The 17,530-nt window shown below is 57.5% G+C and overlaps 1 protein-coding gene across 1 annotated transcript; it reads left to right on the forward strand.

Moving 5' to 3' along the window:
* The first annotated feature begins 2,754 nt into the window (after nucleotides 1-2,754).
* On the forward strand, nucleotides 2,755-4,119 carry GSC (goosecoid homeobox). Its single transcript, XM_040975559.1, has 3 exons — nucleotides 2,755-3,112; nucleotides 3,481-3,740; nucleotides 3,964-4,119. Exons 1-3 carry the CDS (start codon nucleotides 2,755-2,757, stop codon nucleotides 4,117-4,119), a joined length of 774 nt encoding a protein of 257 aa, XP_040831493.1.
* Nucleotides 4,120-17,530: the final 13,411 nt, after the last annotated feature.

Below are 17,530 nucleotides of genomic sequence, written 5' to 3' on the forward strand. Positions count from 1 at the left end.
GGAGGTGGAGACCTAGAGGGGGAGCCCGACCCCAGCCATGCCACCCCTCTCCCGAAGGTTTATCAGAGGATCAGGAGAGCATGCTGACAAGCTGTCCCCGTCTTGTCCCAGACTGGAGACCATAAATACACTCCGTAGTTCCTTAGAGGGAGAACCTGCACTGGAGTCCTTCCCCAACCTGCTCATCCTAGCAGAGGAGTGATTTTTACCTTAGTTAACTCTTAGGCTTGTAAACGAACCGGTGATTGTTGGGAGTTGGTTTGGTAGATTCAAATCCGTACGCGCGACAACTTTCCAAGGTGTCAACGCAGACGCTCGAATCTGCTAATTGTCAGAAGAGGGGACCGGAAGGAGGGCTGCGAGACGGGGAGAGCGCTCTCTCGGGGGACAAGGGTGCTGATCTGTTCACGCAAAACCTGGGGATCCCTGTGGTGTCCTGGTGGCCAAGGCAGCTGCGGGATCTCCAAGGAGCCACTGCTCCGAGGCCCCGTGGCGCTTCTGCATCCGCCCGGCTCCGGCAAAAAAAAAAAAAAAAAAAAACAAAAACACTAAGAGTCACTGGTGCACGCCCCGCGGGCTCTTTGGGCCACCACCCACAAACTCACAGGCAGGCGAGGTCACTGACCCCTAAAACTGTGGTCTCCACATGGGCTCCAAGTTGGAGCCTGGAAAATTTGGGAGTGGGCAATGGTGGCCATGAAGTCCCTGAGAACCGGGGAGGGTGGGGAGAGCCATAGTCTCCCTACCCCTAGTTGGCAGGAGAGGGAAGGGGCCCACTTCTTGCCCCAGACCTGACCCCTCTGCAGGTTGCACCAGCTCCCCGGGTCAGTTTTGATTGTTAAAATAACCATCTGCCGCCCCGGCCCCGACCTGTTTCAGTCTCACTAGAGCCTCTTCCAGCTTGCAGGGCGCGCAAAGTCCCTCGGGCCTGCGAGGACGCGTGCGGGGAGGCCTGGACGCGATCGGCCGCCGCCCGCCTCGGCCTCTGCCACACGCACGCACCCTGGGGAGTTCCGCGCCGCCTTGGCCCTTTCACCCGCTAAGGGCAGCTGACCGCGGAGCGACCGCCCGCCAGGGGAAACCACCGGAGTTTGAAACTCCGCTGGGTAACTAGCCCTGGAGAAATCGCAAGCCTGGAGTGCGGGTAACAGGGGGCCTTCTCTTCGGGGAATCCCTAAGTGGCCCGCACAGGTCCCCTCGCGGGCCTCTCCGGATCGAAACTGCACCCCGCATCAGAACGGGCGGCGTGGCTCTAGGGAAGGTGGCTAGGAGCCTGCGATCGGAGGACCTCGGACCTCGGGGCTGTCTCTGCTTGATGCATCCCCGCAGACTGCGCTCTCGGAGCGGGGCTTTCGGCCGCCTGAGCGCAATGGCAGCGAGGCAGTGCAGCGCCCAGAGCCACGAAAACCAGGCCCCCGTGCAGGCCCCGGCTGCTCGGGGAGCTCAGCCCGGGCCTGGCGGGCGCACGGGCAGCCAGCCCTCAGCTGGGGGAGTGAGCCGGCTGGAAGGGAGCAAGTTTGGGGACAAGCCCTAAAGGCCCCATTTAGATTTTAAAAACTTAAAATAAGTGTGAGGACATACCCATTTCCAAAAACAAATGTTTTTAAGTCCAAAACCTACCGATACCCACGAGGGGGACAGCTGGACCATCGTCTCGGGGAGCTAATCCTGGTGGCGAGAGGACCTAGGGAGAGCCAGGGTGGTTTTCAGACCCAAAGTGACTGAAAAACAAAACAAAAACTTTTTTTGAAGAAGAAACATGATCACTACTTCTTTCGTCGTTTTCGCTTTTTACAAATTTTGGCTTTTGCAAAAATTTAGGCACGGGGCGGGGGTTAACCACTTCCATTCGGGTCAAGATTTTTTTTTTTTAAAGTAGAGATGAAATGAGGCGGTGAAGACGCGGGAGAACGGAGGCGTGGAGTTTTCAACCCAATATGAGTGAGGACGAACCCTTTCACATTTTTTTCTGAAACAAAACCAATTTCAAATCGTGTGTGTGCGTGTGCGCGAGGGGGCTGTAATTCCCGTAGCAAACCCGGCCGCAAAGAAGCAGCTGAGTTAGAGGAAATCGCACCCATTAATGGAACCCAGTTGGAGAAAAGGGGTGGGGGCGCAGGGGCCGGGCGCGGGGAGTTGTTAACTGCGCCGCACAATGGAATTAATGAGATTAACCGGGGCAATTAGGCCGCCAGCCCAGCTCCGAGCCGGCCCTCCGCGGCTGCCGAAGGGGAAAGATTAGGTAAATTTCATTAATTCTCAATCCACAATCTCTTCGCAGGCCTGGCCGCCCCCTTCCCTCTTTACGTCTGCCCCCCCTCCCCTGCAAAGTCTCCCCCCATTCGCCCCCGCCGCCCCCCAACACACACACACACACACACACATACACACACACACACACACAGCATCCCGACCCAAAGGAAAAGAAAGGGCCAAATCTGGTTCTGTTTGTCATCTGCATATTACCAGGAACTAAATCCAGGATGACGTCGACTCAGTATAAAACCAACAAGAGGTTCCGCTGGTCTGCGCTGCGTGCTAGGCGCGGGCTGAGCTGGGCGAGCGCCGCGGCCCGGAGGGCGGGAGCAGCGGGCGCAGGGGGCGGGGAGGGGCGCGGGGCTGCGCGCTCGGCGCGCTCTCTTTCGCTTTGCTCGGCGGCAGGAGGAGCGGAGTCCACCCCAGCCCACCCCCAGCCCACCCCCACCTTGAGGCTTTTTTCCTCGGCGCGAACGGCTCCCGGTGCGGGGCTCGGGGATGCCCGCCAGCATGTTCAGCATCGACAACATCTTGGCCGCCCGGCCGCGCTGCAAGGACTCGGTGCTGCCGGTGGCGCCGAGCTCCGCGGCTCCGGTCGTCTTCCCGGCCCTGCACGGGGACTCGCTCTACGGCGCCGGCGGCGGCGGCACCTCCTCGGACTACGGCGCCTTCTACCCGCGGCCCGTGGCCCCCGGCGGCGCGGGCCTCCCGACCCCGGTCGGTGGCTCCCGCCTCGGTTACAACAACTACTTCTACGGGCAGCTACACGTGCAGGCGGCGCCGGTGGGCCCGGCCTGCTGCGGGGCCGTGGCGCCCCTGGGCGCTCAGCAGTGCTCCTGCGTGCCGACGCCCCCAGGTAGGGTTTCCCGCGCGTGGGTGTGGGCGGGGGATCCTGTGATCCTTACCTGGCGCAAGGCCTTTTGCTTGTTCCCCTTTTGTGGCCGCTTCGCTGGAGGAGCTTGCTTGCAAAGTTTAGGAGAAAGTGGCGCAAACTGTAACCCACGGCCGGCCCCGGGAAAGCCTGGGTCTTGAGACTTCCTGGCTGAGTCTGGGATGTGTGTGGCACGGAGCGCTCTGATACGTTCCCCACTGTGTCCCGAATTCTCTGCCATCTCTGCGTCCGGCCTGCTGCGGTGGGACAGGGTGGCGGACAGACGGCGGGCGCGCGTGTGAGCGGTGGTGTGTGAGCGGTGGTGCCTGACCGCGCGCCCCTCTCTGCCGCAGGCTACGAGGGCCCGGGTTCGGTGCTGGTGTCGCCCGTGCCCCACCAGATGCTGCCCTACATGAACGTGGGCACGCTGTCGCGCACCGAGCTACAGCTGCTCAACCAGCTGCACTGCCGGCGGAAGCGGCGGCACCGCACCATCTTCACCGACGAGCAACTAGAAGCGCTTGAGAACCTCTTCCAGGAGACTAAGTACCCGGACGTGGGCACGCGCGAGCAGCTGGCCCGCAAAGTGCACCTCCGCGAGGAGAAAGTGGAGGTAAGGCGCTGGCACACTCGGCGCGCGGGACGGGGGGGCTCCCTGCTGCGCTCTGGGGACGTCCCGTTGGCGGGAAGGCGCTTAGGCCCAGGAAGTGGAGCGCCCAGGGAAGCCGCCCTGTGAGGTTTTAGGGGGCCAGTGTTCCTTGCTGACTGTCCCCGGGGACGCCTCGCCCGGCACCTTGGTGGTCCTGATCGTTGTTTTGTGCTCGGTTGCGCCCCAGGTCTGGTTTAAGAACCGCCGCGCCAAATGGAGGCGACAGAAGCGGTCGTCTTCGGAGGAGTCGGAGAACGCAGAGAAGTGGAACAAGGCGTCATCGAAAGCGTCGCCCGAGAAGAGGGAGGAGGAAGGTAAAAGCGATGTGGACTCGGACAGCTGACGGCCGCAGGCCGCCTCGGAGGACTTGCACGGACAGACAGGCGATGCTGCTGGCTTGCCCCCGCGCTGCGTCGCGGATGGGTCGAGGAGGAGGAAGCAGGAGCTGTAAATATGTGTGTGCCGAACCGCTCCGGCCGCCCGCGCCGCGTCCCCACCGTAGTATTTATAGTTAAATTAAAGGCAACAGACAAAAAGTGATGGCGAGCGATCTGTGTTTGCGTGCCCTTGCCGCCGCCACTCCGGTCCGCCTTAGGCCGGCAAAGGAAACCTGCAAGCGGGCGGTTCCTGGCAGCGGGCGGCTTTGGCCTGTCGGAAAAAGAAAAACGCAGGGTTTCAAGAGCCTGAGAAGCAAAGCAGGGCGCTTGCCAGGTGTGCGGGGAAGGGTGGAGAGAGATCCCCCGGGGCATGGGTGGCCTCAGGCCCGGAGCTGCGTTTGGAGCCGACTCCAAGCTGTTCACCCGGCCCGGTTCCCGGGGAAACTCTCAGGCCGAAGCCGGCCAGGCCCGGGGGAACTGCGGCTGCCGGCTTGCGGCTCCCCGCTGCTTTCCCCGATCGTCCCCAGCAGGCTGCCTGCTCCTTCCTGCCTGAGGCGTTCCCATCCCACGACCCGGCGCCCTCCCCCGCCACTCGCCCTTGGGCCGGCCTTGTCCACTGCGTGGTGGCAGCACCCGAGCCCCTGCTTGCTTCCCGGGCATCTCTGCGCTTTGCACCAGCCGGGCAGAGGAGGGAGCTGCGGTCAACGCGCAAGTGCGCTGGCTCCTGGGCAGGATGGAAGGGGCCCCTGGGCAGAGATGAAGACCAGGTCGCTCCTTCTTCACCGGGAGACGGTTTGTTCATAGCTTTCAGTACTTAGGTTTTGAGTCGGTTTCCCAAACCACGGAGAGCTTTGGAGCTGGACCGCCATGCTCGCTGACCGGAGAGCGGAGCTTGCTCTTCTTCGATGGTGCTGCCAGTCCCGCAGCGGGACACGTGGCACAGGGCTGCAACAGCTTTTTGGCATGGAGTCTGGTTTTTCTGCAGCTTGTGGTAGGTGTGCAAGGTGGAGAGACTCCCCACGCAGGGGAGATGCTTTTCTGGAAAAGTGATCCCGGGTCCTGCTGGAGTAGGAGACAAGGGCAGCAGAGTGGAGACCCGGGCTTTGTCAAGGTTGCCTTAGGTGTTTGACCAAACTCTGGCTTTGTGACCTTGGGCAGGTTAACCTCTGTGACCCGCCCATAGCTGTAGTGTGGGTGTGGCTGCTGTGCTTCCCAGCGCCTCTGGGCGCCAAGGAGAATACTCAGTCCCTGGCAGCGTGGAGCTGGCTGGTGGGAATCCTTCAACAGGGCCGCTGCTATTGGGGAGCCATAGTGCGGTTTACCTTGCATAGCACTGCTACCTTTAGGTGACCTCATCTTGTGGTCCAGGAGTCTGTGCGATGGAGACTGTTGTCACTGTTTGCAGATGGGGGAGCTCGGGTTCCGCAGTTCCAAGTATTGCAGCTGCTGGGAAGCACAGAGGCTCTGGTCTTTGCCCTAGTGAGTCTCGTACCAGAATTAGAAATGTTTCCACGCCAAGCAGTTTTGTGAGAAACACCCCAAGACGCCATGTCACTGATTCCCACCGCGTCTGGGTCTGGCTGTTATTTGTACCTGCTCCTTCCAGGGGTCAGAACCTGGCCTGTGCTGTGCCCCATCCCCTAACAGCTGATGTTCCTCCACAGTGGGGTCTATTCCCACAGGGGCACTGGCTAGAAGTGGGCAGTGTCATACTCTGAATGCTGGCTATGTCCTTACGCATGTAGCTTGTACTCGGGCATACCATTAGAAGGAATTGTCCATTTCAAACAACTAAACCACGCAATGCTCTATGACAAGTGATGGAGAGAGGTGTGTTGCAATGGGGGTGGCTTAGGGTCCTCAGCAATCCCTGAGCACCTGGAACAAAGCCACAGAAGTGAGGCAAGTTCCAGGAAGAGCTGCTTCTGGTATGATACCCTAGGGTGGCCAGAGAAGGTGCCTTCCTTGTCCTCAGAGTGAAGAGCTTTGGGGTTGGCCCGCGTGAGCAGGAAATGGACATAATGAGCGTCTGGAGTGAAAAGGAACATGTTAACAGGTCTGTGTGATGCTGGTCCACCCTCCTTCCCTCGGCACCCCCGGCCGCTGTGGGCTCAGGCCTCCAGCGCCAAGCGGGGCCAGGTAGGGTCACAGAGCGTTAAGCGTAGGTCTGTTGGCGGGCCATGGCCTTGTCCCTGTCGTCTGAGGGTATCTGGATCGTGGTGTTGGACAGCAGGGTGCATGTGGGCATGGAGTCAGCCAGTGACTCTGCCTGTGTGGTTGTAGCGTGTGTCCCCCTCCCTGAGTAGCTGTGTTCTGCCCCTTTCAGAGCAGTCGCACAAAGCGGGCCAGAAGAGTGAAGCAGTGGCTGGGAGTTTGCAGGTGCAGGGGATGCTCAACAGCCATAAACGGGGCTGTCTCACTGGACCCAGCCTTGTTTTTTAGGGCTGATGAGCCACAACCGCCATGAGAGTCCAAGGTCTCATGACTAAGGTGTATTGTTCCCCTGGGAGATTAGGAATGCACCAGCCCCCAGAGGCCCAAACGGACTCTAGGGAGGAACAGCGGTCTAGCACCTTCCCTACCACACCCATCTCAGGCCTGCAGGAAGTGGGAACCTCAACCCATTCTGCAGGTGGCAAGTGGAGGCTCCCAAAGACCTGCATGCTTTGTGCTTCAGCAGACACCGGGTGGCAGAGCAAGCCTGGATCCCTCAAGCTTCCACCAACTCTTGCGCTAAGGAAGAGGTTTGGGGAAATGGCTTCCAGGTGTCCCCGGTCACCTGGGCCCAGAGGGTACCCAGCCAGCCTGGAGGTGACAGAGGAGGGGACCCGCGTTCTCTTTTCCCTGGAGGCCCGCCTGGTCTTAGCAGTTCTTGGTAGTCTGCAGGAGTGAGGCAGAGGCTAGGGAAAACACTACAGAAGCAGCCCTGAGTGGTGCAGGTCCAGGAACCGGAAGGCTGCTTTTATTGACGCTTCGGCCTGAGCGAATTGGTGAGGTCCCTCGTTGGGGTATGTGCGTAGGAGACTGAAGCAGCCCGTGTCCATTTTTCATTTCTTTGTGTCTGGGGCAGGAGGCTCTTTTTCTGGGCTGCGTGTAGTTTTTTAAGCAATCTCAGTAAAGCAGTTTGTGCACCAAGATCGCTACCAAGAGCTCTCTGCCCCCGCCGCTCACCCCCACAGCCTCTGTGCTCGGACTTACTGCGTCCGGCACAGGGTTCCCCTCCTTGGGGGGACTAAGGTGTGCCACTGCACAACTCCACCTCCGTCAAGATGGAGTTTCTGGCCAACAGGAGGACAGGACCCTGTGTGTGGCTGCCCTGGTACCACTGCTATGGAGGGGGGGCTGTGCACCTGCCCATGACCTGCTATAAGTGCTGTGAGCTCTGCGTCTGTTAAGCTTCTACCTCACCTGTAAAATGGGTGTGGGGAGAGGATTGGAGATAGCTTAAGTAGAGAGCCCAGCAGAGCGTCTGACACCTTTCTCACCTGTGGGCAGCCAGTGGCTTGCCTGAGGGATTAAAGAATACATCTCGCATTTAATTACTGTTGGTTTAGGAGTTTAGGTGTGAGCCTGGAATGCAAACTTGAGTGAAATGGTGATGGCCACGAATGGACAACAAGGAAGCATTTGATAAGGCTTCAGAGTTAGCATTCTCCCTGAGGTTTGGGATCTGGAGAAAGAGATTGAAGACAGGAAAAAAACTGGAGTGGATTTGCATCCGATTTTCAAGTTTTGTGAAACGACCTTGAAGTTTAAAAAAAAAAAAAAGTAAAAATGGAAACAAAACCCAGCTGCCATGGTGCATAGCCCCTGGGAAGTCCTGGGGAAAAGACAGGTCTGGCCGGGCATCTTGGCTGTAGGGGCCCCTGCTGGGTGGTGGGGGACAGGGGACATCTCCCAGGCTTGTGTATGTGTGAGAGACATGGGCTTGTCACAGCTTGGTTTTGAGCCTGGGCAAAGTGAAAAGGATCGCCCCTGTAGCACCAGCGACCTGTGGAGTCAGCAGGGTGCGTGATGGGATGCGGCCGCATTTTCAAGTGGGCTTAGGCATTTTGGATTACAGCAGTCTTCCTGTGTCCAGCTGTTGGAGCACCTACTGTTAGGGAATCTTAACACTCCCTCCCAGGCCCTTCCCGCTTCCCTGGGAATTCAGCCCACTCCTACTTTCTGCTTTCCTAATTATGAGGTCCCCGAGAGTGTGCGAGTGTGCGGGCAGCTCCAGCTAAGCGGGGCCGTGTCTCCCGAAGTGCCCTTGCACACTCGCTTCTCCAGAGCTGGTTTACATTAGGTAAGCTGGTGTCACTAGGGAGGCAATACCAGTGTTTCAAAGTGTGAGGATCATTGCTTCGCCAGTCCTGCTTGTAGAGGCCGAGGCTGGGAGCGGCCTCCCCCGTGTGGCAGGAGTGTCCTGGCCGACCCCAGGAACCGGAGACAAGGCTCCACCAAAGAAAGGCTGGACACCTTCGTGAACATTCTTTCCCCGGCTATTTCCTGGTCCCCAGTTCTCAGAACTAACATATGCTAACTTTAGGCGTTTTTTTTCTTTTCTTCATGCCCCCCCCCCCTTTGCAAGATGGGAAGCAGAGATATTTTAAAAATCTGAATTTTCAGAGGCAAGATCCTGTGTGGGGGACGTGGCCACAGGTGCCGTGTTTCCCCCCAAATAGTGCAGTGGCTGCAGCTCCCCGTCGTCCCCAGTCCCTCCAGGGGGTCTCCGCAGAGCAACTTGCCAGGGACAAAGCAGTTTCACAGGCTGCGTGGGGGTGGGGAGGGAGGGGCTTTGTGCAGATGGCAGGGTGGGGCGGTGGGGCGGGCAGCCTGGGTCTGCACACCCCGGATAGGGCCTGGCCAACCTCATGGTGACGGTGCCTGCTTCAGTCACCCCAAACGAATTATTGCCATCACCCACCAGGGCCAAAAGCTGCTTCTTTCCAGATGGGGTCTGGCTAATCCTGCTTTGAGGATCCTCAAAGTGCTAAGTGTGGGGCCAGAGGGAGCAGAGTGCCCCTCTCGGAGAAACCAGAAGGCCTGGCGCGCTGGGCACGGCCCCCTCTGTGAAGTGGGAACCCCAGCTGGCTGTTTCATCCGAGGACGTTCCGACGACTGCAGCCAGATGGCTGCGCTGAGTGAGGATGCGCGTGTTTCACATTGTTTTGTGCTGCAGGAATAAATATTGAAATCTCAAACCAAGGGACTCACTTTCTCCTGGAGGGGGTGGGTGGACGCTGCTTCCTGCGTCACCCCAGCTCGTATGATGCCAGTCACCCTCTGTATGGCGAGGGGTTGGTGTGCCCAGGGTTTCTGGGACACTTGTTGGGGCGAGCCTCTCTGGCTGCGAGAGGAGTCCCTGATCGTGTGGGCTGAAGGGGTACCCCGTTCCTGCGTCCTTGGCTCCATGCCCTTCCCTAGGGCGTGGGTTTCTGTTCTTGCCCACGGGGTAACTACACACAGATACAGATGTGAGCGCCTGGGACCCCTTGTCCTGCTGGTAGTTACAGCTCTGAAAAGATCCCGGGTCTTGTTGGTTTGTGTCTGTCTTCAGGAAGGAAGCTTGTGTGTAGTTTCATTTTTAAGGATGGGAATGCTTCGTGCAGTGCCACGTTGCACTGTTCGGGGACTGACAGTTTCAGACTCATTTTCCAGGCATGTCCCCATCCAATCCCTCTGCAGCTTATAGGACACGAGGACAGGGTTACTGTCACCTCAGCACGTGCTAACAGCTACTGCCACAGCTTCTGCTGTGCCTGGCATTTTTTTCTTTAAATGTAAGATTTACTTGTTTTTATTTGAAGGGCAGAATTACGAAGAGGAGAGAGATTTTTCATTTTCTGGTTCACTTTCCAAACGGTGCAATAGTTAGAGCCGGACCGATCTGAAGGCAAGAGCCGAGAGCTTCTTCTGGGTCTCCCGCATGATTGCAGGGGCTCAAGGATTTGGCTCCGTCTTCTGCTGTTTTCTAAGGCACATCAGCAGGGGGCTGTACCAGAAGTGGAACAATCAGGACTTGCACTGGTGCCTGTAGGGAGTACCGGCCCTTCAGGCAGAGGCTTGGTGCGTGATGCCATGCTGCTGGCCCTGTGTCTGCCATGCCTGGTGCTGCTGCCGGCGCCTATACTTCCTGGGCTGCATTGGAGCCCACCTGTGCCCCTGTGAGATGAGCAATATCATTACCACTTTGCAGTGACTTCTCTGCTCGCATGAAGTTGGCTCATGGACTCCGAGTCTAGTACTCTTTCTCCCCAGCCAGGCTGCCTCCCAGCTGGGAGGGCTGTCCTGGTGCCCTTTGAGCTTGAACACCTTCCTTTCCAAATGGGAGAAAGTGGTTTTATTATTATTATTATTATTATTATCATTACTATTATTTTGCCACTTTGGGGCTTGAACGTCCGAGGTCGGGGTGCTGGCAGGATTGATTTCCAGTGGCACTTGCTGGCATGCAGGCGCCACCTTCACGCTGAGCTGTGCCTCTGGGTGTCTTAATGTCTTCTCCCCTGGACCCTTGTGACGTCAGCAAGCCTTAAGGATGCTCTAAACGGCTTCCACTGGCCATCCACTGGCCATCCACTGGCCACACTGGAGCTTCGGCTGCCGGTAGGAAGCCGGAGGAGACATCGTTTGGGGTAGCCCTCTCCTCCTCTGGTTGGCTTTGCTGTGGAGCCAACACTCTGGGAAACTCCGCCCACCAGAGCTTGGTTTTCTCCTGCATTGCCGACTTTACCTGGGGTGGCCGTCAGCACTGCCCAGCAGAACTTGGCTACCGACAGAGCTCTCCCTACGGTGTCTGGGGGCCTCTGGACACTGCTGCCGCTGGACCAGCTCCCCCTGCTGTGCACCAAGGCCATGACTGCCATTGTAGGCACCTGGGGACAATGGCTTGTTGCATTTGACAGTGAGGAGCTTGAGGCCCAGAGATGTCAAGTGTCAGAAGGGCATGGGGGGACCAGCCCTGTCTGACTCCTCAAGCTTGGTCCTACCTCCCTGTCCACAGTGGGTATATGCATGTGCTTTTTTGCTTTATGTATTTAGAAGGCAGGGAAACACGCACACAGCTTCCACTCCCTGGTCCACTCCCCAGGCGACTGCAGTAACTGAATCTGGGCTGAGCGAGACCAAAGCCAGGGTGACTCCATCCAGGCCTCCCAGGTGAACTGCAGGGCTCAAGTGTTTGGGCCGTCTCCTGCTGCCCTCCCAGGCACACTGCAGGGAATGAGTGTGTGGGACTCACCATGATGCTCGCAGAGGATGTGGTGGTGATTTGACCTGCTGTGCCGTAGTGCCATCCTGCCCCCATCAAGTCTTGTCTATTTTGGTGGAGGAGAGACTCCAGGATAGCCCACCTGGACAATCACTTTTCCTTGTATTCTAAGAAAAGGCGCTCCCTGCACTCTCAAGCTACCATCTTCTTCACAGCAATCCCGAAGCCAGCTCTGCAGGGACATCTGCTGGCCAACACAACCTTCTCCCCACCTGCTATTCTGTTTTGTGCTTTGCGGGGGGGCTGGGGGGGGACTTTCCTGACAGGTAGCAGCAGTCTCCAGGCTGAACCAGCCAATGGCCTCCTGGTGGAAGAGTCATTTGGCTCCTGCCCAGTATACATGTGCCATGGAGGTGAGACTGGCTGGCCGGTGAGGAGAGGTAGGCATGTCTTCCTGGGACAGCTGGGTTGCTGGCTCAGGGAGGCAGCATTGTGGCTGATCCCTGGGACTCTGGCTGCCCCTGAGAGCCAGGTACCATCTCCTCTACCGAGTGACTGGAACATGCCACTTGGTGGCCTCATGTGGCCACTGCTCTCAAGCACCTACAGCCTGAACTCCGACGTGGTCCTGAGTAGGCCAGGTGTCAGCTGTCAGGGGTCAGTACTGTGTCCAGGAAGGCTGGGACCTGCTGCACTGCAGTCAAATAGAACCAGCAAAGAGGTGGCCAGACGATGGGCCGAGCAGAAGTATGATTGGATCATGCTTCTTTGAAACAGATCGTAAGGTGATCGGGCCAGCATTGTGGCCCAGAGGGTGAAGCTGCTGTGTGGCCCAGAGGGTGAAGCTGCTGTGTGGCACCAGAGGGTGAGGCTGCTGTGTGGCACCAGCATCTCACAGCACAGCCTTCATGTGAGCCCCTCTGCTCCATTTCAATCCAGCTCCCTGGGCAAGCAAAGCCACAGACAATAGCCCAAGTGCTTGGGTCTCTGTATCCACCTGGGGTTCCAGAATGATACACCTAGCCTGGACCAGCCTGGGCCAGCCTGGGCCTTTGTGGCCACCGGGGAGCGAACCAGCACATGGAGAACCTCTTTATCTCTTCCTTTCTGCCTGTCATTCTGCCTTCCAAGTAAATAAAAGAAATCAGACAGAAAGGGAAGGTGGATTGAATCTGATTATGATACAGTAAGGCCTTTGACTGTAAGACTTTACCTGCCCTCAGGAAGTGTGTGTTTGGCCCATGGCCCCTGCATGTTATGTCCCAGAGAAATGCTTACACAGCTTTCTGGCATGACACGGCCTTTGTCTCAAGCTGTTGTTCTTTGAGGCTGTCCTTGTGCCAGTCTTCGGGGGCACAGGTGTCTAGAATACAATGGGCCAAGGCCGTGGACTGCCTCTGTAGCAGTGAGCAGCATACATGTGGGTATTTGCTTAGTTTTGCTGAGTGCTAAACTAAGAACTGGAAGTCGCATGGCTCAATGCCACTGAGTCAAACAGGAAGGGACCGAGGACGTGTGGCTGCCTGTGGGAGAGGAGGATCGGGAGATGCAGATAAAGGGACAAGGACCAGGTCCGGCAAGAGGCCTGGCACGCACCCGGTGGGGAGGATGAATGTGAGATGTGTGTGTATGGTGTGCGTTTTCCCAACTCCATCCTGCTCCGAGGAATGGTTCTGACGTCTTCCCCTCTGGCGGTGGCACCTTCTTGCCCCCATGGTTGTCGCCTTGAGTTTTTGCAGCCTGATATGTCATGCAGAAAACCCAGCCTTGTGTCTGCATGCTGGGAGAGAACGTGTTGTTACGAACCAGCCCAGACACTGGCAGATGAGGTCATGGCTCTTGATGAAAATGAGAAAAAGTCCTCGCCTTGCATCCCTGCCAACATTCCTGATGCAGAAATAGGCGCTCCTGGGCTGGAAGGGAGGGGCTGTGCCTGGCTGCTGGGTGGGCCGGGGGAGACCCTGGTAATACGTGTCTCAGAACACACTTGGCCTGGATGTCTCCATGCCCTGTCGCTGTCCAGGGCCTCGAGGCCTGTCCCACGGTGGCAGTCAGAGCCAGCGTTCCTGCTGCGTGCTGATGACCTGCTGTGTGCCATGTTTTGGGCTGGGGCTTCATGTAGGCTATGGCTCATTCTGCTTTTTAATGTCCTCCCTCCCTCCCTCTGATGGTCACTTCACTACCATGCACATGTTGGTTATAATCACGGCTACCGTGATCTCCATCTTTCCAATGTGCACTTAAACATGCAGGCACTGGGCAGCTCGTGTGAGTTATATAAAGATTCCAAGCAACGAGTGTAAGTGTATTGGAGGAGAGCAGGTGCGATGTGTTGGGGAGAAGTGGGCATGGCTAGCGGCTCCAACTTCCCTGGTGCACCTGCTGCTTCCCCCATCAGATGTGGCACTCACCAAGCCTCCACGCTCATGTGAGCTGAGTGCTTCAGGTGAATCCAGCAAGCTCGTGGAAAATGCAGGTGATGAAAAAAAAGAAAAAGCATGGATTTTAGCAACTTCTGGAACCAAAGTAAACTTGGTTTCTCTAAAGTTTTTATTTATTTGAGAGACAAGGAGAGAGAGAGCAAGCTCTCCCATCTGTTGATTCAGTCCCCAGATGCCTACAGTGGCTGGATTTAGGTCAAGCCAAACAAGGAAGCCTAGAACTCCATCCAGGTCCCCCGTGAGAGGGGCAGGGACCAAGGAACTTGGGCCGCCACCACCTACTGCTTCCCAGGTTTTGCCTCAGTGGGAAGCTGGAGTCAGGAGCCAGTCAGGAGTCGGCCCGGTGTCTCAGCTACCTGCCCCCTTGTCTTTCAATTCCATTTTGTGGTTCTCTTTCGTGGTTTCCTCACATGTGTGTATGCATGTGTGGGTGTGCACCCATGGGTGCTTGCACACACATCTGTACACCTGCCTCCGGCTTGTCTTGTGTGCCTGGAGAGCCTGTTTCCTGCCCTCTTGGAGAATCTGCCTCAGACCTGCAGGTGAAGACCGGGGCCTCAGCTTCTCACTGCTGTTAATGAGAGCTGGCCCTGAGGCAGCAGGTGTCCTGGCAGCCCCTCCCCTACAGCCCCTTTGCCCTGAGTAATGACGTGTGGCCGTGGCCCGCAGAGCCGAACATGAACAAGTAAGTGCTGCGTGCTCTATCCACCGCTGGAGAAACAGAGGAAAAACCCGCTGGGATTTTCCATGCGTGCTCTTGTGAAAGCACGAGCCGTGTTGCTGCCCACCCTGCCCAGGGCCTTGCTAATCACCAGAAGTTATGCCCCGACCCCACGTCAGGCCGGGGAGGCTCGGCTGGCCCCTTCCAGCCTGCCCTTTCCTTCCTCCCAGGTTTCCTGGTGCTGGCACCGTCTTCAGCACCAGCTCCTTCCTAGTGGTGGCGCTGTCCTGTGCGCTCTGGAACCCTGGCGGCATCCCGGCTTGCGCCCAGGGCCACTTACCTGGTGGGTGCTGGAGAACCAGTGCCTGGGACTCTTTCAGGTTTTTTTTTTTTCCTTCTAAATTTAATTTTAAAATTAGAAGAAAAAACTTCATGTAATAATGAAGTTACTTAATGATGAAGTCAGATTGAATGGTAGTCATTCTCATACTCACTGAGGTTTAAAATATTGTGGTGTTTTTTTTTTTAATTTGAAGGACAGAGTGGCATTGGAGGAAGTGGGCGGGGGAGGGAGGAGGGACTCTTCCATCTGCTGGTTCACTCCCCTAAAAAGCCACGACAGCTCGGGCTGAGCGAGACCAAAATCAAGGACCTGGAATTCCTTCCAGTTCTGCCATGTGGGTGGCAGGAACCCACGCACTGGGGCCGTTCTCTGGCGCTTTCCCAGGCCACTAGCAGGGAGCTGAATCAGAGGTGGAGTGGGTCAAACCGATGCTCTATGGGATGCCATGTCACGATTTGCTGGAGTGGCTTCCAAGCCTGGAGAGATGACGGATGAGAGACAGAGGAGGTCACAGCTGGCCACCTTGGAATAGGATCTTAGCAGGTGAGTTGGCCTTTAGCTAGTTGAGAATGAGGACAGGGACCTGGGCGTGTGGACAAGCACTGTGGGAGCAGCTGGGGAGCCCGAGGTTGCCTCTGCAGCCGGTGCCGAGAGGGGAGGGCTGGACACAGGCCCCCTTTGTAGGAAGGAAAATAGGGGAGGGGGATTGAGCTGCCAGAAATCACAGAAAAATGTTTCTCCTTGCATCTCCTGAAAGATTCATTTCTTCTGTCGGCACCAACAATAACAGACGGCGTGAAATGCCACAGGCTCTGGCACGCCATCCGGCCCGTGAAGCCCAATTAGAGAACCAACGTGGATTTCTGATTTATCAGATTCGAGTTTTGACTTGTGTCCAGGGGAGAACAGGGACCCAGTGTTGCTACAGGCTTGTATTTCGAGCAAAAAGGCAAGACACACATCACGGCGATGGTGCGCAGAGCCTGGCGCCTGGAGAGAGAGCCTGGTTCCACAGCGGAACGGCAGAGGGCTGACTCAGGGCCGGCCTACTGGGTCACATGCCCGTCAGCTGCTGGGTCACCTGAGATGGCAAATAGGGCACAGTTGCCTGGCCACCACCACCTACCAGGGGCACGGTGCCCTGGTACAAGGATGTGTTCGGGAACTGGGGGTAGGGGCTGTGAGGGGAGGGTTTGCACTTTACCTGCCAGGCGTGCTGACTGCCACCCTTCTCCATGCACACAGAGGCCCCAGGGGGACTCCGCAGTGGGGAGCCTTGGCGTGGCTTGGAACCCTCTCCGCTTTTTGTGGCTGTTGTCTCCCTTTTTTCCAGAACTGTTACTAACCTAGCAACACACCCTTCCTTCCAACACACCCCTCTGACCGCCCACCTGCCCCCACCTGCCCGGCAGGACCATGAGGCCCAGGGACGTGGGTTTAGCGATGGAGTCCTGGTTCTCATGCAATCCTTATCATGTGCCCCGTGGGTGGATGCAGAGCAACAGGGCTGTGCAGGTTGTCTGTAGCCTTAGGACTGTTCTGGCTTCTTCTGCAAGCTTCAGGGTGCAGAGCGTGTGCCCAGCCACAGTTAGTGGTCGTTGTGGCCATCCTGTTGAGTGATGGTCCCTGTGGGCCTCAGAGATGCTTGCGCAGCAGGAAATGGTGTTCGCACTCGCCAAACTGCCAGCTCCTTTGCAGTCACCTGGATGACAGTTCGGAGGAATGTGGACCAGGCTGGGCAGGAGGGTGGACGGGCAAGGGGTCCAGCCTCATGGAAGGATGCTGAACCTCAGGGTGGTGGTGGTCTGAGCGACACTGGACTCAACTGACCTGCCTAGTTAACCAAATCAAGAGGAGCTATGAGGCCCCCTGCCCCTGTGCCATGTGGCCTTGCATGATGCAGAGGACGTCTCTAGGGATTCCCCAACAAGGTTCCTTCCCTGTTAGGAAAAGGTGATGGAGCTAGCACAGGTCAAATCGGCAGGCCTCCCCAGGGAACGGGGGTGGGGCACAGGAGTGCCTCCAGCCCTCTAGGCATCTTCTCTGTGGAGGCACCAGCAGCCCCACCCCGCACTGGCTGCAGCCGGGGAGCAGAGCCCAGCTGTGCCTGGCACCAACTACAAAATGGCAGTTGTGTGATCCTCGCCCAAGCTGCCTCATTATCTCTCACAGCAACAAGATCTGCCTAGGAACCTGGCAAGTTCAGGTTACCAAGTTTCCAGGCCTTGTGTCCAACCCCATCCAAAAACAATTCTGGTTTTATAACTTAATAAAAAGGACTCATAAAAAGAGCAGAGAAGTGGGGAGCAGGCCTGTGGAGGGGTGGGGGTGTGGGCGTGGGAATAATCCGGCTGGAGATGCAGGGGTGCTAACTGCCAGGTTAGGAGGGCCTAGGGAGCCCCATGGCCAGCGCCCTTGGTTAGGGAGAAAAGCTTCCTGCAAAAGTTTTCCTGCCAGGAAAACCTCCTTACCTGCCGCGTGGGAGATCACATTCCAGGTAGAGGGGCACCTGCTGGACAGGTGGGGCCAGGAGCTGAGGCAGCGTCCAGCAGGGGGCGCCCTCCCCGCTCTTGTGGCTGCCTTGGGACCTCAGGGGGGCTGGTTCTGAGACTGCTGGCTGCCATCAGAGCCCCCCGCTGGGCGGTGGGAGTGGCAGAGACCCTGACTACAGGAATTTTTAAGCCTCAGGCATCCTGAGCATGGAAATTGGCTCCATCCGATTGACGCAGTAATTCGG

Source organism: Ochotona curzoniae, unplaced genomic scaffold, assembly GCF_017591425.1.
Source record: "Ochotona curzoniae isolate NIBS_2020 unplaced genomic scaffold, NIBS_Ocur_1.0 contig_2688, whole genome shotgun sequence".
Taxonomy (NCBI): domain Eukaryota; kingdom Metazoa; phylum Chordata; class Mammalia; order Lagomorpha; family Ochotonidae; genus Ochotona; species Ochotona curzoniae.